Source organism: Myxocyprinus asiaticus, chromosome 42 (genome assembly GCF_019703515.2).
Source record: "Myxocyprinus asiaticus isolate MX2 ecotype Aquarium Trade chromosome 42, UBuf_Myxa_2, whole genome shotgun sequence".
Classification (NCBI taxonomy): domain Eukaryota; kingdom Metazoa; phylum Chordata; class Actinopteri; order Cypriniformes; family Catostomidae; genus Myxocyprinus; species Myxocyprinus asiaticus.
The window spans coordinates 342,553-362,339 of NC_059385.1; the positions used below are offsets into that span (position 1 = coordinate 342,553).

The 19,787-nt window shown below is 38.6% G+C and overlaps 2 protein-coding genes across 9 annotated transcripts in view; both read left to right on the forward strand.

Moving 5' to 3' along the window:
• Window positions 1-19,787, forward strand: part of LOC127433095 (ATP-sensitive inward rectifier potassium channel 15-like) — a 344,355-nt gene that overhangs the window by 133,066 nt on the left and 191,502 nt on the right. The gene's annotated exons all lie outside the window — the stretch shown is intronic.
• LOC127433104 (myelin protein zero-like protein 1) lies at window positions 2,066-12,281 on the forward strand. Its single transcript, XM_051684770.1, has 6 exons — window positions 2,066-2,207; window positions 3,537-3,706; window positions 5,689-5,902; window positions 5,982-6,111; window positions 6,600-6,705; window positions 9,402-12,281. The coding sequence occupies exons 1-6, from the start codon at window positions 2,135-2,137 to the stop codon at window positions 9,501-9,503; spliced, it is 795 nt and encodes a 264-aa protein (XP_051540730.1). The 5' UTR covers window positions 2,066-2,134; the 3' UTR covers window positions 9,504-12,281.

Here is a 19,787-nt window from a genome sequence, read left to right on the forward strand (position 1 = left end):
GCACTAGAAATTTCCTCATAAATCACATTTATAGCATAATACCCTTGTAATTACCAGTTTATAACCTAAAAAAAAGTCCTCGTAAACCACTTACCACGTAAATCACTCGTAAACCTGCCCACACACACACACACACACACACACACATTTTTACAATACCCCTTACAATGTACAGTTTATATGTAAGGGATAATGTACAGTCAGCCAGTTGTTATTGCACAATAAACCTTGACAGGGTGATCAGGACCCCGATGTGAAGAGGATGACTCTTGCATCATCCCGAAGGGGTTTATTTTGTGATAACAACTGGCTGACTGTACATTATCCCACTTATTACACAGCTATTGACCAAATAAATAAATACATGGACATAAAATACTGATTTGCGTTTATGTTATTTGATAAGCTTACTTGTAGAGATCACACAGTGATCTGAGAAGCAGGAAAGATGACTCGCAATGCCCGGATGAACGGTCTGAAACATCTAAATCCCCAGATGTGCGGTTGTTACAGAGCAATATCTGACCACTAGATGGCACCATTAACCAATCAGAATCGAGTATTCCAGAGAGCCGTGCAATAAAATGGAGCATTTGACAGTGACATTGAGTATATTTATATTTATGGTATGTAAAGTGTCTTGAATGTATATGAATGAATGTGTAGAGAGACACTTTAACTGGTTATACTGTGTTTGAAATTAAGCTGTGCTGTTTGTTGGTTAAAAAAAAGACACTGTTCTTACAGTGACAGAACGTAGGCTAGTAGTTGTTGTTTAAATGTGTTAAATAATCTTTTTAAATAACAATAAGCAAGCTGTAGTTGCTTCCAAATGCACATACATTGAATGGCACATTTAACATATGAACAGACTTCAGTTTAACCTGACTTTCAGTTCCACTACGCTTATAAACTGCTGCGTAGTCTCAGTTTTATTTTTAATGAACTACTAAATGAACTGTACTGTGTGTCAGGCCTATCTGGAGAACAATTCAACACTATCAAAATCCTGATAAACTCTGTCACTGATTTGACATGGTTTCTATCTAGTTCAAACTTATTTGAACTTGATCAGCTGGACCACCATCGGATGGGGTCGAGGTTAGGCAAAGTTAACCTGGTTAGAGCAGTAGACTACCTTGGCTGAACAGCTGGGGAACTAGATGAGCTGGTTAACCATGAACTCAGCTCGAATCAAACCAGCTTAACCACATTCAGCCGATATGACCTTCCAATGGGTTCTGCAGGAAATATTTCCACATTTCATTTGATGACAAACTCTAAACATAACCGGAATCTTTCAAAGTAATCTTAAATAAAGAGAAAATAAAAAGTAAACAGTAAAAGGATCAGTATTATATAAGACATTTTCTTTCCATCATTAAAATCTCCAGGTTGTCAAGACACAAAACCAATATGCATTAAAATCCTTCACATAACCCACACTGGTACTGTTTACACAATAATATTTTGTGGAATTGGAAACTTGATCCATTTAAGTTACTGTAAGATGATTCAACACAAGAGCATGATAACTGCAGCAGCTGCAACTGACATCAGTAGAGTCTGATCTGAGGTCAGCAGAGCGTGATCAGTACTTTCGAGTCGGGTGTGAGTATATGTATGGAGTCTGATCTGAGATCAGTAGAGCGTAATCAGTACATTAGAGGCTGGTGTGACTGTGACCGATCTGAGATCAGTTAACATTAGAACTGATCTGAGCTCATTAGAGTGTGATCAGTACAGTCGAGTCTGCTATAAGTGTATGTGTGAGTCTGATCTGAGATCAGTTAACATTAGAACTGATCTGAGATCAGCAGAGTGTGAGCAGTACAGTCGAGTCTGCTATAAGTGTATGTGTGAGTCTGATCTGAGATCAGTTAGCATTAGAACTGAACTGAGATCAGTAGAGTGTGATCAGTACTGTCGAGTCTGCTGTGAGTGTATGTGGGAGTCTGATCTGAGATCAGTTAACATTAGAATTGATCTGAGATCAGCAGAGTGTGAGCAGTACTGTCGAGTCTGCTGTGAGTGTATGTATGAGCCTGATCTGGGATCAGCGGGAGACTCAGACTCATGTTGTAAACAAACACTGAGGTTTCAACACTCGGCCGATATTAATGAAATCTAAAGAATGGAAATAAGAGTTCGCATTATCACACACAATCATGCTTTATTGTGTGTATTTGTGGCGTTTTTTATCGCTGGTGAGTTTACATTTTATTTTTATAAAGAGTTTTTTTTTTATCGCATCTGTGAGCTGAGCGACATGCTAACCTGCTAACTTCAGTTCACATTATAAATATATCTACAATTTTATACTTTCTTAACAAAACAATTCGAGCTTAGGTATAAATATATCAATATTCGTGTTCATATTTTTTTCTAAATCAGATAATTTAAATAAAAGTGTTTTGTGTGTTTCTCATTTTAGGAAGTTTAGCTCGTATTGTTCTGTTAGCACATTAGCCTCCAATATTACATCAGATTCACTCATTAAAACATTTATATCGATTTATGCAATATACATTCATTATAAGCGTATACTTCTGTAACTAGTTAATGTTTCTGTTTAATTTAATCAAACATGAATTATTAGCTTCGGTTTCCTTTCAAAAACCGTTAAGACAATGACGATTCATTTAGAAAACAATTAAAACCATTTTTAAGTATTTATTACATTTAATTTAATGTACAAATTAAGTAAATGCATAATCAACACATTTTAAATATCCTTATTTAAATCGGCATTTTACGTCTGTCTGTAGAAACAAACAAACAAACAAAAATAAGATGGTAATATCATGTTTGTTTTGGGCGTGTCCTATTGGAGTATCATGATATTCTTTAAAGTACTTTGGAATGCCATGGTATTCTTGAAAGTACTTTGGAACTCCATGGTATTCTTTGCCATGGTATTCTTTAAAGTACTTTGGAACGTCATGGTATTCTTTAAAGTACTTTGGAACGTCATGGTATTCTTTAAAGTACTTTGGAATGCCATGGTATTCTTTGCCATGGTATTCTTTGCCATGGTATTCTTTAAAGTACTTTGGAATGCCATGGTATTCTTTAAAGTACTTTGGAACGCCATGGTATTCTTGAAAGTACTTCAGCGTCATGGTATTCTTTAAAGTACTTTGGAACACCATGTGAAGAACAGGATGCATGGATACGATGATCATTCAGTACCACACATGCTATCACCCTCTGATACCATCACTGTACTTTTACAGTAAAGTAATCCTGACTGTCATTTAAACGGTTTAATCTATATGAAGATGAAATGAGCAGGTTTATCATCATATCTATGTAGTTTATATTAGAGTAGATACTTCCTGATTTTTACAATGCTGTTAAACATTATCAGTGCTTTTATTGAATGTGCTTTTAGTGGTCAAGTAGCTGGTATTTATTTCTGTACAATTGATCATGTATAGATGGTTATTTGATAGTTGGATACAGTTGGTTAATGTTAATGTTATAGATTAGTTGATGAGAATAGTTTATTGATGTCATGTTGAACATTGTTTCAGGTTTGTTTCCGGCTGCAGCAATTGACGTTTACTCTCCAGCCGAGGTGTTTGTTGAAAACGGGACATCAGCGACTCTGGCGTGTAGTTTTAAATCTAAAGAGGTGGTCAGCAGTTCCACTTCAGTTTCGTGGTCATTCCTTCCGGAGGGTGACACAGGAACCTCCACCACAGTACGAGCCCAGTCTGATATTTATTAACTGTTTATCACATCTGTGTTTATTTGCATGTGTTGTGCACATAATTCAAACGAGATCTTAATTTGCAAATGTTTGTAGACTCTGAGTAATTTAAATAGTTATAGTACAATGTAAATGTAATTTTCATCACAGTACAGTGTGTGTTATTATCTGACACTAGAACTGCAATTGGCTTATAATTTCTGCAGCTGTTGTGTACTTCTGTCGTAACAGATTTTGATAAATTTACACGCCAACATTAAATCTGAACAAGTGGGATAAGTCAGGAAAGTCAACTAGTGGAACGGCAACGACTGATTGATTATTGATTGGTGAGGTCAACTAGTTGAAGTTGATTTTTCTTCTAATTTAGCAGCGGTGCTTTAAAGGGGATGAATTTACAGATGCAACTTCTCAGATTTTTCTTGCATGCAGTGTTTTAGCGTTCTACCAGTTTAAAGGAATGTTCCGGGTTCAATACAAGTGAAGCTCAATGGACAGCATTTGTGACATAATGTTGATTACCACAAAAATTTATTTCAACTCGTTCCTCCTTTTCTTTAAAAAAAGCACAAATGTGTGTTCCAGTGAGACACTTACAATGGAAGTCAATGGGGTCAATTTTTGGAGGGTTTAAAGTCAGAAATGTGAAGCTTATAATTTTATAAAAGCACTTACATTAATTCTGTTGTTAAAACTCATGTATTATTTCAGCTGTAAAGTTGATTAAATCGTTTTAGGGTTTGTTGACATTACATCATCAAGTTGTAAAATTGTCTATATCTTTCCACAGATGTGGTTAGTAAGTGATTTAATCACAGTAAAATCATGTTAACACACATATTGTTTATGTCTTGTGTCTATACTTTTGAAACAGTGAGTATTTTAATGTTTACAGATTGACCCCATTGACTTCCATTGTAAGTGTCTCACTGGAACACACATTTGTGCTTTTATTAAAGAGTCAAATTAATTTTTGTGATAATCAACATTATGACACAAAAGCTACCGATTGAGCTTAACCTGTATTAAATCCGGAATATTCCTTTAACTAGACTGACAGAATGGATGACTATGATAGTTTTGTGCAGTAAAACATTATATTTATTAAATCTAGTTATTTTGAAGATCTTACATCACTAAGAAACACCTCTGATCAATGTCTGGCAGTGTCATAAATTAAGTTATCCATTAATGGGCAATTTTCAGAGGCATTATTTTTTCATTTTAAATTATTTCTCCCCAATTTGGAATGCCCAATTCCCAATGCGCTCTAAGTCCTTGTGGTGGTGTAGTGACTCGCCTCAATCCGGGTGGCGGAGGACGAATCTCAGTTGCCTCCACGTCTGAGACCGTCAATCTGCACATCTTATCACGTGACTTGTTGAGTGCATTACCGCGGAGACATAGCGCGTGTGGAGGCTTCACGCTATTCTCCGCAGCATCCACGCACAGCTACACTCACATCCATCACATTATAGCGACCACGAGGTGGTTACCCCATGTGACTCTACCCTCCCTAGCAACCGGGCCAATTTGGTTGCTTAGGAGACCTGGCTGGAGTCACTCAGCACACCCTGGATTCAAACTCGCGGTGAACGAGGGCTCCTGTTTTCTAATCATATTAAAAATGACAAATTCTTTCATTTAATCTATTTATTAACATTTATTCTCGATCTGAATAATTCTATCTTCTGTTTCATGCAATATTATGTTTACTTGGATAGACGTTACTAATAAAATACAGAAGAACTTAAGAATTATTATTTATTAACTAATTCTTTGCCCACAAATTTTTAATTTTAGGGTCATTTTTGTTTCTTTCGTCTGCATTTTTGCTACAAAACCACTGTTAATCCTCTTTATATACAGCTTACTGAACACAGACTAGTTGTACTGTGTTGTCATTGTGTATGATTATCCGAACTTCATTTGTCAGTCAGTGAACGAGTGTTTCTCTTTGTGTTTTTCCACAGATCTTCTATCACACGAGTGGGCAGACTTACCCAGGCTCCCTTCCTCAGTTTAAATCTCGCGTGGAGTGGGCCGGCGACATGAACAAGAAGGATGCGTCCATCCGCGTCATGCAGATGCAGTTTAAAGACAACGGGACGTTCATCTGCGACGTGAAGAATCCTCCGGACATCACCGGCCAACCGTCTGTCACTAAAGTCAGAGTCGTCATGAAAGGTGATTAACGGCACAAATGATCAGACTGTTGGTTTATGACATCATCATGATGACTGTATGTTTATTCCTGTGCGTTTAGAGTCTCTCCCTCACACGAGTACAGCTGTCATCGTGTGCGCCGTGATCGGCGTTGTGTTCGGGATAATCATCATATCTGTCATCATATATCTGATTATCAGACGACACGAGCCCGGCCATGACTATGAAGGGTATGTGTGTCAGACTGGTTAACTGGTTAACTCTAGTGTGCATGGAGCATGATGTCTGAACCAATCCAGGTGTCTCAAATATTGACTGACTTTTCACTAAACCAGATTACAACCGGGCAGTATGGGCTAGATTGTGTTTCCCTCATTAAACTCATGTCTGACTGATGAAAACAAAAAGAAAAGGCTGATTAGTGTCATGTGTGGCAGTGTTTTAACCCTCAGTGTTACAGTGAGCTGTTTATGTGTCTGCAGTGTTACATGTGACATTAACATTATTAACAGCTCTCACTCGTGTCTGTCATAACACCTGCATCATGATGTGTCTCATGTGTTCTGATATTCAGCAATCATCAGCATCGATATGTATGAATGTCTGTGTGATTTTAGACAGAGCTGCTGTTGGTCGCGTGGCGGCGTATTTGTATCATGTTGCTTTTGTCACCTCTCATCTCATGTGTGTCTGTGTGCATCTGTGTGTGTGTGTGTAGCTGCACCTCTGTAGAGAGTGGCAGCTCACTGAACTCTCGGGTGGGGAAGAAGGAGTCCAGCACAGAGAACTCGCGCTGCTCTAGTCCCTCTACCGCACCTGTACAGGTACTACTGACTGACTGAGAGAGAGAGTGAGAGAGAGAGAGAGAGAGTGAGAGCGGGGCTCAACAATAAGGATGCTTTTCATATTTTACTTGCCCTGACATGTTTTCACTGGCCCCACCACAGAAACTGCAACAGATTTATTTTGTGCCGGAACAATTTTTTTTTACATACATTTTTCTTTATAAAAAATGATGAGGTTTTAAACCTAATAATAATAGTTATATAACATAATAATAATAATAGCTGTTAATTGTACAGGTGAAATGTATCTCCAATGCAAGTGTAGATTCACGAACACACTTTGGCTGGAAATCGATGAAATGCTATGCAGAAAATTACTGATAAGTTTGTCATTTTCAGCCCATTTTTCTGATGCTTTTTAAACGATCACAAATCATTCTTGCAATTCTGACAAACTGGCAGTTGTGTTCATATTTACATGTCATAAAAACATTCTACAAATGTAAGATTTCATGTCAAGGCTGCACAGGCCTGATGGGGTGAGTGACACCTCCATTATCTGGCCTGAAACTCTTTATTGTTGAGCACTGGAGAGAGTGTGTGTGTGTGTGATGATGAGGAAGAGTGTGTGTGTGTGTGTTAGTGTTAGAGAGAATGCTCATGTGTGTGTGTTTTAAAGGAATAAATCTGATTTTTTCACAGATCTGTTGTGAACAGCCACAAGCACATTGAATCTGACATTTTTAAAATCGTAAAATAATATGTGGAAATAAATCGGATACACATCTAGTTTTTGTAACATGCCTTCAGTGTGAACAGCCAGGTCAGATTTCATACGAGTTTTTTTTTGTTGAATCAATACTCAAATCTGAACATTCGTCATTTGTGCCCCTGATTTACCCTGTATATAGGCCTGTTGTTAGGCCTGCACAATTAATTGATAAAATAATTGAGATTATAACTACAGCTGTTGCAATTATATAATCATGAAAAGTGTCAATTACAGCATTTATTTCGGTGTTCTCCCACTGCACCAACATTTTCCATTTACAAACATATTTTTTGGGCCGTTGTGTGCATGAATGCAGCGTTTAAATTATCAGTAATAACACTTCATTTTTCATGCAATTAAATTAATAATGTAATTGAGGAACACAGTTCTCAGCTTGTTTTGATGCATATCTCACATAAAGAATATGGCATGCAGCTGCCCCAAATAAAATAAGTATTTTAATGTAAATTCTGATAATCGCAATTAATAATCGCAATTACAATATCAAAGGAAATAATATGCAATTATGATTTTCATCATAAACGTGCAGCCCTACTGTTGTGGTTTAAAACATATAATTGTGAGTCATACTGTAACAAATTTGGTTTATTTTTAAGCAAAGAAACTGAAATCTAAATGTAAAATAAAAAGGCCTGAAGAGTTGAGCGATTTGTTTGGATGACAGAGGGAGAGAAAAACTGTATTTAGTTTTAGGACGAGTGATTCAGAGTGACTCTGTCTGTGAGTTTAATCTATTCTGTCCCGCAAAGGCAAAACACAGTAACTACACATTTAGTCAGAATTGAGTATCCGGAGAGAGCGAGTGAGTCTGTAAAAGAATATCAGAGGAAAAGAATAATAGAATTAAAAAGTAAATAAAATAGTTAACATTTACAGAGTTTCAACTAAGCAACCAAATTGGCCCGGTTGCTAGGGAGGGTAGAGTCACATGGGGTAACCTCCTCGTGGTCATGATTAGTGGTTCTCGCTCTCAATGGGGCGTGTGGTGAGTTGTGTGTGGATCGTGGAGAGTAGCATGAGCCTCCACATGCTGTGAGTCTCCGCGGTGTCATGCACAATGAGTCACGTGATAAGATGCGCAGATTGACGGTCTCAGAAGCGGAGGCAACTGAGACTTGTCCTCCACCACCCGGATTGAGGTGAGTAACCGTGCCACCACGAGGACCTACTAAGTAGTGGGAATTGGGCATTCCAAATTGGGAGAAAAGGGGATAAAATAAAAAAACATTTACAGAGTTTGACATTATGATTTCATTCTACTTTCTAAGGACTGGTCAACTGGTTTTTTTTTTTTTTAACAGGAAGAAATAGAAACAAATCTGTGTATAGTTTTGTGAAAATAATTTTTCTTAATTAATTCTTAGTGTTCACCTGTCAGGTTTCTTTTTGAGGGCTGCTATTCAATATTTACTGTAAAACTGCTCTGAAATAATATTTATTGTGAAAAACACTGTATAAATAACTCTAACATTGCTCTAATAGTGGGCAGAAGTACACGTTAATAAGAAATATTTTTCAGATGATATTTGAATCTTTTTTGCATTAGTACAAAGACAGTATAAAAGCCAATTGTTTAATTTTGTATTTTGCACATTTTTATTTAACAACATGTTGTCTTTATAAAATACATACTATTTTTCTCACACATTATGCATGGGTCTTTGGAGTTATGTTAGGGTTACATAACCTTAATCATAATCCGGACTTTATCTTTCAGGATGGGGGTCCCACCCGAAGGGAATGAAGGGATCATCATATTTAGGGGTCTTTCATATCAAAAATGTAAAAAAAAAAACCCTCTCATAAACTCTGATCTGTGCCGTGACAGACGGGTTTGACTCGACTATATACTTCCATTCAGAGAAAACAGAGTGACACTTCTGTATAATGTGTTTGATTGGTCACTTCTGATTGTGTTCTGTGTTGTGATTGGTTGATTCAGGGGCCTGTGATATACGCTCAACTGGATCATTCCGGAAGCAAGAACTCCAGCTCTTTCCACAAGATGGAGCCGGTGGTGTACGCTGACATTCGTAAGAACTAGAGCTGCAGGGGGCGGGGTTATGTTAATGAGCTTTGCATGTGCATCACTAGGACGTCCATTCAGATCACAAAAGACTTTATGAAATGTTGATTAGTTTGCGAGTGGGTTAGTACTGGACTGAATGATTTATTAAATATTTTACTGCACAGCACGAGTTGCTTCCTGTGATGTCGTTCAGTGTTCGTATGTGTTTTATTGTAAATGCCATATGTGAGTTGCTAGCTAGTGTTTAACACAAATTACTGACACTGATGATGATGATGATGTCACACACATAGAGACAGTGATGGAATCGCATCACATTTCACTCTGAAATCAAAAGAAAATACATTTTGTGTAAGAATAACAGAGAAATCGAATGGAAAAAATTGTAAATGACAATTAAACACATTCCATCTCCAAATTCACATTACTATATTTTGCATTACATTTTGCAAAAAGTAAATGAGCCTGTTTGTTTGTGAAAAAATTAAGATGTTGTGGCTGATTGGTGTTTGTTGCATTTTATTTAATTTTTTGCATTTAATTTAAAGAGAAAATGTGCTTCATTGTCATAAAAGGGGCATCATTCGCTTTGTGCAAAATATAATTTCATATTTTTTGATTTTGGGGTGAAATATGACGTGCACATGTTCAGTTTCCTGAGATTCACTCTGGCAAACAGCAGCTTTATGAATCACTGTGGCATTTAATGGGCTTAAATGACGATGATGCTGTGTGTGTGTGTGTGTGTGTGTGTGTGTGTTTGCATGCAACTGATGTATAAACAACTGAACGTGATCCAGCATGATGTGTGATTGTCACGAGATGTCTTACATGTCATTTACCTCACTGTTGGGTAAATCTACAGTCTGAAATCTGAAACACAGTTTCAGGTGTCTGGATGATGATGTTAGTAATAGTGTGTATGTTTTAACGGTTAGGCTAGTTAGCTTATTATCATGACAACACATAATGCCTTTGAATATTCAGTTTATTACAGTAGTTGATGTACGGTTTATTCGGGGTACTGTATGAACTGCATTTGATGTGTCACTGCCACTTTTGTTTTAAAATAGTCTTAAACACAAACATTTTTATTCTGTCATTCCAGTTTTATGTCTTACGTTTTTGTTTTTTCATAACTTAAACTTGGCACTATTTTCTTTGTTGAAAGTGCTGACACATTTGAACACTATTGAGATGTTGAGCGTAACCAAAATCAGTGATGAATGATCTTTCCTGTATGTTTCTGATGCTGGAGTACTTTATCATGCTTGTGTTTTTATTAGATTTATTCCATAGATTATTATTTTTCTTATTGGAACTCTGTTGCGATTGATTCATATCAACATTCCATGATTCCCATGTGCCTGTCGGTGTTTTATTTGAACTCATGTTGCAGATTCTGCCTGTTTGATTTTAACTGCAGCACTGTGTGTGTGTGTTTGTGTGTGTGTTTGTGTTTGTGTGAATGTGTGTAAGTGTGTTTGTGTGTAAATGTGTGTAAATGTGTGCGTGTGTATGTGTGGGTGTGTGTTTGTGTTTGTGTGTCTGTGTGTAAGTGTGTGCGTGTGTTGTGTGTATGAGTGTGTGCGTGTGTGTAGTGTTTTGTGTGTCTGCGTGTGTGAGTGTGTGTGTGTGTAGCATTTTGTAAGTGTGTGCTTGTGTTGTGTGTGTGTAGTGTTTTGTGTGTAAGTGTGTGCATGTATTGTGTGTGTGTGTAGTGTTTTGTGTGTAAGTGTGTGCGTGTTGTGTGTGTGTAGTGTTTTGTGTATATGTGTGTGTAAGTGTGTGTAGTGTTTTGTGTGTCTGTGCGTGTGTGAGTGTGTGTGTGTAGCGTTTTGTAAGTGTGTGCTTGTGTTGTTTGTGTGTAGTGTTTTGTGTGTAATTGTGTGCATGTATTGTGTGTGTAGTGTTTTGTGTGTAAGTGTGTGCGTGTTGTGTTTTGTGCATATGTGTGTAAGTGTGTGCATGTGTTGTGTGCGTGTAGTGTTTTGTGTGTCTGCATGTGAGAGTTTGTGCGAGCGCGTGTGCGAGCGTGTGTTTGTGTGTGTGTGCATTTGTTGTGTGTGTGTGTTTTGTGTGTCTGCGTGTGTGTGAGCGTGTGTTTGTGTGTATGTGCGTATGTGTGTAATTGTGTGTGAGTGTGTGTGTTTAGTGTTTTGTGTGAGTGTGTGTGAGAGCGTGTGTGAGCGTGTGTTTGTGTGTGTGTGTGTGTGCATGTGTTGTGTGTGTGTATGTGTCTGTGTGTAAATGTGTGCATGTGTTGTGTGTGTGTATGTATGTATGTGTCTGTGTGCAAATGTGTGTGTGTTTGTAGGTGTCTGTGTAAGTGTGTGCATGTGTTGTGTGTATGTGTGTCTGTGTGTGTGTGTGCATGTGTTGTGTAAGTGTGTGTAAGTGTGTTGTGTGTGTGTGTATGTGTAAATGTGTGCATGTGTTGTGTGTGTGTGTGTATGTATGTGTCTGTGTGTAAGTGTGTGCATGTGTTGTGTATGTATGTGTCTGTGTGTAAGTGTGTGCATGTGTTGTGTGTGTGTGTGTATGTCTGTGTGTAAGTGTGTGCATGTGTTGTGTGTGTGTGTATATGTCTGTGTGTAAGTGTGTGCATGTGTTGTGTGTGTGTGTGTGTTTCACTTATGAACTGGAACTCTGGCCGAGAGTGCCTTTAATACTCATGAACTAACTCAAACACATCCTGTCATTTTCTTCTTGATTTATCAGCATTTTGTATATGAAAACAACTGTATCTGTCTAATTTTATACATGCATATATATATAAATATATCAAACAGATTTCATTTGAGTTGTGTGTTTGTGTAATATTTCCAAAGTTTATCAGTGTTTGTGTTTGTGATGGATTAACAAGAGAAGATTCGTCCCAAAAAGAGACACTAAATGGAAGAAATTATTTGATTGTCTTGGAATAATCTTTAGTCATATTTAGATATTGTAACCATCCTCTTTAAAGTTATAAAATATTGACAGATTTACAGCATAATGCAGAACTGCAGCTGAAAATACAGGTGCATCTCAATAAATTAGAATGTCGTGGAAAAGTTCATTTATTTCAGTAATTCAACTCAAATTGTGAAACTCGTGTATTAAATAAATTCAATGCACACAGACTGAAGTAGTTTAAGTCTTTGGTACTTTTAATTGTGATGATTTTGGCTCACATTTAACAAAAACCCACCAATTCACTATCTCAAAAAATTAGAATATGGTGACATGCCAATCAGCTAATCAACTCAAAACACCTGCAAAGGTTTCCTGAGCCTTCAAAATGGTCTCTCAGTTTGGTTCACTAGGCTACACAATCATGGGGAAGACTGCTGATCTGACAGTTGTCCAGAAGACAATCATTGACACCCTTCACAAGGAGGGTAAGCCACAAACATTCATTGCCAAAGAAGCTGGCTGTTCACAGAGTGCTGTATCCAAGCATGTTAACAGAAAGTTGAGTGGAAGGAAAAAGTGTTGAAGAAAAAGATGCACAACCAACTGAGAGAACCGCAGCCTTATGATTGTCCAGCAAAATCGATTCAAGAATTTGGGTGAACTTCTCAAGGAATGGACTGAGGCTGGGGTCAAGGCATCAAGAGCCACCACACACAGACGTGTCAAGGAATTTGGCTACAGCTGTCGTATTCCTCTTGTTAAGCCACTCCTGAACCACAGACAACGTCAGAGGCGTCTTACCTGGGCTAAGGAGAAGAAGAACTGGACTGTTGCCCAGTGGTCCAAAGTCCTCTTTTCAGATGAGAGCAAGGTTTGTATTTCATTTGGAAACCAAGGTCCTAGAGTCTGGAGGAAGGGTGGAGAAGCTCATAGCCCAAGTTGCTTGAAGTCCAGTGTTAAGTTTCCACAGTCTGTGATGATTTGGGGTGCAATGTCATCTGCTGGTGTTGGTCCATTGTGTTTTTTGAAAACCAAAGTCACTGCACTCGTTTACCAAGACATTTTGGAGCACTTCATGCTTCCTTCTGCTGACCAGCTTTTTAAAGATGCTGATTTCATTTTCCTGCAGGATTTGGCACCTGCCCACACTGCCAAAAGCACCAAAAGTTGGTTAAATGACCATGGTGTTGGTGTGCTTGACTGGCCAGCAAACTCACCAGACCTGAACCCCATAGAGAATTTATGGAGTATTGTCAAGAGGAAAATGAGAAACAAGAGACCAAAAAATGCAGATGAGCTGAAGGCCACTGTCAAAGAAACCTGGGCTTCCATACCACCTCAGCAGTGCCACAAACTGATCACCTCCATGCCACGCCGAATTGAGGCAGTAATTAAAGCAAAAGGAGCCCCTACCAAGTATTGAGTACATATACAGTAAATGAACATACTTTCCAGAAGGCCAACAATTCACTAAAAATGTTTTTTTTTATTGGTCTTATGATGTATTCTAATTTTTTGAGATAGTGAATTGGTGGGTTTTTGTTAAATGTGAGCCAAAATCATCACAATTAAAAGAACCAAAGACTTAAACTACTTCAGTCTGTGTGCATTGAATTTATTGAATACACGAGTTTCACAATTTGAGTTGAATTACTGAAATAAATGAACTTTTCCACGACATTCTAATTTATTGAGATGCACCTGGATGTGTTATTTGATGATGATGAAATGTAGTTTTGGATTAATTTTCTTTTACAGAGAAAATCTCTGACTATGGCGTGTGTGCTTTACAGGTGCTGCTCATATATTTACACTTTTATCATGTTTCTGTATCACTGAGGAATTCAGACAAACACAGCTGACTTACATGGAATCTGTGCGATAAGAATGCGTCCTTTATCACACACACACACATGCCAACATTTGAGAAGTTAAATTGAAATGTAATCATGAATTGTCCTTTAATCAACATCAAGATTGTAGGTTATCTGCCCTGATATACTTCAGTAGTAGTTCTTCTTTCAGGGGTAAAAAGAAGTTCGAATCAGCTGAGCAACAACATACTGTTTGTGAACATTCAGACACCCGTTTAGAGGTGCATTTAAATACGAGGACGCTCAAGACGACATGTAAAACATAAACTAATGTGACAGTAAAATGTGTTATCAATGACTTCATGCCTCATTCTATGATTAGAATTCACATGAGATCAGTAGAAGCTGTTTTAACCACTCAATGATTATTTTAAGTAATATAAATGCAGCCACAAATATTTTATTTGTTATGTTTACATTCTGAATTGATGATGATAATGCGCCAACTTGCTATACGTGGCCATAATATATGCCGATTACGCTCTGAAATTGTAATTTATGATGATACTACTGCAAAGAGGTTGTATAAAAGAGTGTTCATGAGAAAAACAGACAAAAGAATGATGATAAGAGAGACATATCTTACTTTGGGCAGATGTGTGAATGGCTTTCGCTGCAGATGGCACAAGAGTGAACGGGTACTTGAATCAGAATCAGCTTTATTGCCAAGTGTGCTCACGTACACAATGATTTTTTTTGGTGATAGGAGAAACAAGTGCACACAGAACATTACAGTGAGACAGAATATAAAACAAGAGTATAAACAGACACAAATAATAGCACGTATAACAGAATGTCGTATGTACATGTGCAAGTGGTAATGTATGTGCAAGGTAGGGGTATGTACAGTTATTGAATTAAATATGTGAATTTACATATGTGTAATGGTAGCCAGCTGATAGATAGCTGTGCAATGTGTATAAATCTCACTCTCCTGACCTCAAGAGGTGCACTAGCGACTGACGCTAGAGGATATAGCCTTTAGCCTCCTTGTTAGCGCACCCGCCTCCCATGCCGGAGACGCCGGTTCAGAATCAGAATGAGCTTTATTGCTAAGTATGCTTATCCAAGGAATTTGTCTTGGTGACAGGAGCTTCCAGTGTCCAACAATACAAAAACAGCAGCAAGACATAGATACTAATAAAAAATAAAAATAATTATACACATACGTACAGACACATACACACATACATACATACATACACACACATACATACATACATACATACATACATACACATGGGTAGTGCAAATACAAATCTGTTCTGTACAGTGCAAATGTTTCCAGAGGAATGTAATGGCAGAAGAGGTTGGTTGTGTTGGATAAATATAAAAAAAGACTAAACTGTGTATTGCACATAGTTATTGCTCAGTGGGGCAATTGAACTGTTCATGAGATGGATAGCCTGAGGGGAAAAAACTGTTCCTGTGCCTGACGGTTCTGGTGCTCAGAGCTCTGAAGCGTCGGCCAGAAGGCAACAGTTCAAAAAGGTAGTGGGCAGGGTGAGTGGGGTCCAGAGGGATTTTTCCAGCCTTTTTCCTCACTCTGGAAGTGTCTAGTTCTTGAAGGGTGGGGGGGGGCAAAGGGCAACCAATAATCCTCTCAGCAGTCCGAACTGTCCTTTGTAGTCTTCTGATGTCTGATTTCGTAGCTGAACCAAACCAGACAGTTATAGAAGTGCAGAGGACAGACTCAATGACCGCTGAGTAGAACTGTATCAGCAGCGCCTGCGGCAGGTTGAATTTCCTCAGCTGGTGAAGGAAGTACAACCTCTGCTGGGCCTTTTTCACAATGGAGTCAATGTGGGTCTCCCACTTAAGGTCCTGTGAGATGGTAGTGCCCAGGAACCTGAATGACTCCACTGCTGCCACAGTGCTGTTTAGAATGGTGAGGGGGGTCAGTGTTGGGGGGTTCCTCCTAAAGTCCACAATGATCTCCACTTACAGTAGAACTGTGCCAGCAGCTCCAGTGGCAGGTTGAACTTCCTCAGCTGGCGAAGGTATTGAGAGTATTTGAGTAGATTTGATTCCTTTTGTAGACCAATTAAACAAAAAACATTGCATGACACGTTCTTGTAAAATGTCTCTATGTTAACGATCGTACAGGTGTAGGTAACTTTGCACAAGCTCTCTTATAACTCTACATGCCGGTGTGTTCATGTTGAATGATAGAATCAGCTGTTGGCCTCAAGGTAGGTGGAGTTCTACGTCACACCCACTGATGATGTGCAGGAGCAGATTATGTCTAGCAAGGGCCCCGGGGCCAATTTTCTTTTAGCAGCTAATAACCTGTGTTATGAATGGCTGATCATTAAGAAATTTGTCTTCCACTTACAGGTTGGCAAAATTAGGCTGTATACCAAATTTTGTGAGAATTGGCCACAAGGTGGCACTATAATAAGCTAATTCAAGTTTTCGCTAATAACTCTGGAACCATAGGGGCTAGAATAAAATGTTTTTCTATGAAGCCTTTAGTGCCTCTGAATCAAAAGGTTGTATGGATTTTAATTTCCGCATGAAAACAAATCTGCCACATAAAACAGTTCACGTGTAACTAATCAACAAATCTGACCGCAAGCACGCCAAACATTGTGTGAGTCTGTTTCTTTGCACGCTTTGAGATAGTGAAACAAAAATACTTTATAAGCATCATCTCTTAAGGGACACTCAGCATTTTTGGTACAATGCCACCTACTGGTCAAGAATTTATTTTATTTTATTATTATTTTTTTGCTTCGAAATTGTAAGAAATTTGGCATAAAATCATCAGACTGGCTTCTTTGGACTCCTTAGGACATGCCGAGTGCATGGATACCAATTTTACCCCGGTAAGTCAAATTACCCATTGGCCATTTTGAATTATGTCTAAGTGGTACTTTTTTAACTCATCCTGGGCCGTTTGTCTGATTCACACGATATTTAGAAAACATCATGTACATTGTTGCTGCCCTTTTCTGCATATCGCGCCCCCCTTTGGCATATCGCGGCTCCAGTTTGCGGCCCTCTTCAGCCAGTCGCGACCCATTCGGCATAACGTGGCAGACCGTTTCAGCTTATCGCGGCCCATTCGGCCCCGTTTCACAGCTGGCACACCGGGAAAAGTCCCAATTCTCCCTATGGCCAGTCTGCTCCTGGTTCTGTTCACATCTATGGAATCTATTCTGTCGAATGTAATTATTTTAGTCATCTTTCCAAATGTGCTTGGACCACGATAATTTCCGCTTGCAGCTATATTTATATTTACTTGTACTTGTTTGATTTATTGTTATAATACTTTGAAATATGCAATTTTTTAATGGGAGTCAATTAGTCCCCTATTCAAAAATGGGTCTCTGTATTTTCTCACCGATTACATTTGTGACCACTTACATGTTTTCTTGTCCTGGGAGCATGATTTATATGAGGCTGAGCAATCTTATTAATGAATCAATAATAGATCTTTTAAACATTATATGTACAAAATATTGTAGTTGTGAGTGTATCATAACAGGTTTTATTTGCTTTCATTTATGAAGTTTTGACAGACATCATCTTTGCTTTTTTTTTTTTTTATAAATTTTTTTTATCCCCTTTTCTCCCCAATTTGGAATGCCCAATTCCCACTACTTAGTAGGTCCTCATGGTGGCGTGGTTACTCACTTCAATCCGGGTGCCTCCACTTCTGAGACCGTCAATCCGTGCATCTTATCACGTGACTCGTTGTGCATGACACCGCGGAGACTCACAGCATGTGGAGGCTCATGCTACTCTCCACGATCCACACACAACTTACCACACGCCCCATTGAGAGCGAGAACCACTAATCACAACCACGAGGAGGTTATCCCATGTGACTCTACCCTCCCTAGCAACCGGGCCAATTTGGTTGCTTAGGAGACCTGGCTGGAGTCACTCAGCACGCCCTGGATTCGAACACGCGACTCCAGGGGTGATAGTCAGCATCAATACTCGCTGAGATACCCAGACCCCCCATCTTTGCTTTTTTTTATAGAAAAGGAGGGACGAGTCAAAAGTAATTTTTGTGGTAATCAACATTATGCCACAAATGCTGCCAATTGAGCTTAACTTGGATTGAACCCGGAATGCCCTGTGTAATGCCCCAGGGATGTTTCTATATTATAGTGTGTTGAACAGCCCCTCGAGCGCTTCTGTCAGTGTGCAGTTACCCAGAATCCCTCACTGTGATCATCATATCACCAGATCTCACAGTATGAACACAGAAACTACAGCTCTGATCACAAGAGCGACTGTAACGTTTCTATCACTCATTATTGACACGAAGACTGAAAGCGTTTCGCTCCTTTAACAGCTGCTCGTTTCTGCTTCCACAGAAAACAGACAAAGCAAAAGCAAACACTTCTACAGAATGTATATGCAGGAAATCCCACAGCACGTTATTTGACAACGACAAACACTAACTAAAGTTCTTCTCGCAGAAAGTTCTGTGGAAGTGCTTGAAATATCTAGAATGATGTCTTATAATTCCTGCTTTTCTCTAGAAACAATTCTTTATTCACAGATATGAAAGACTTACAGTAAATGGACTGATCACTGATACCGTTTGTTCATGAACTGTGGTGTTGTTCACATGCAGCAGAATCATTTAGACATTCAGGCTGAAATCAGAAATCTTATTTAATCTGACCTCGGTTTGAAAGTTTTTTTTATTTTTTAAATACATTTTATCCCCTTTTCTCCCAATTTGGAGCGCCCAATTCCCACTACTTAGTAGGTCCTCGTGGTGGCGTGGTTACTCACCTCAATCCGGGTGGTGGAGGACAAGTCTCAGTTGCCTCCGCTTCTGAGACCGTCAATCCGTGCATTTTATCACGTGACTCGTTGTGCATGACACCGCGGAGACTCACAGCATGTGGAGGCTCATGCTACTCTCCACGATCCACGCACAACTTACCACACGCCCCATTGAGAGCAAGAACCACTAATCACGACCACGAGGAGGTTACCCCATGTGACTCTACCCTCCCTAGCAACCGGGCCTATTTGGTTGCTTAGGAGACCTGGCTGGAGTCACTCAGCACACCCTGGATTCAAACTCGCAACTCCAGGGGTGATACCCAGACCCCATCGGTTTGAAAGTTTTAAATAATCTGGAAGACTTGGAAAAAGATTAATGTATTTATTTAGAAAAAATTTTTTTTAAACTAAAACAGGGTGTCATAATTTAGCAGATATTTCTTTCTAATTCAAAGCATCTACAGCACTTTAATCATTAATAATTGCAGAGAGATCTGGGGGCGTGTCTTATTCAAGAGCTCCATTCTGATTGGACAGAAAAAGGATCTGAATTATTTGCCTGGAATTTAACCTGTAACATTTGTCTTAGGATATTTGTAACAAATAAAGCTCATTTAATATTTTTATTCCATAATCTACAGATTTCATAGGATTATGTTAGGATGTGTTATTTTGTAGTAGCGCATGGTGAATGGTAAATACAGAACTCAAGCAACATAAAATGATAATCTTTATTGTGAACAACTTTATAAATACACAGAAGTGGTAAAAA

What these genes read in the sequence shown, in the direction of transcription:
- LOC127433104 (XM_051684770.1), top strand. Translation starts at nt 2,135, where the DNA reads ATGGAAATAAGAGTTCGCATTATCACACACAATCATGCTTTATTGTGT. An exon ending in AGTCAGAGTCGTCATGAAAG is followed by an intron (nt 5,903 to 5,981) that starts GTGATTAACGGC and finishes CTGTGCGTTTAG; the next exon opens with AGTCTCTCCCTCACACGAGT. An exon ending in CCTCTACCGCACCTGTACAG is followed by an intron (nt 6,706 to 9,401) that starts GTACTACTGACT and finishes TGGTTGATTCAG; the next exon opens with GGGCCTGTGATATACGCTCA.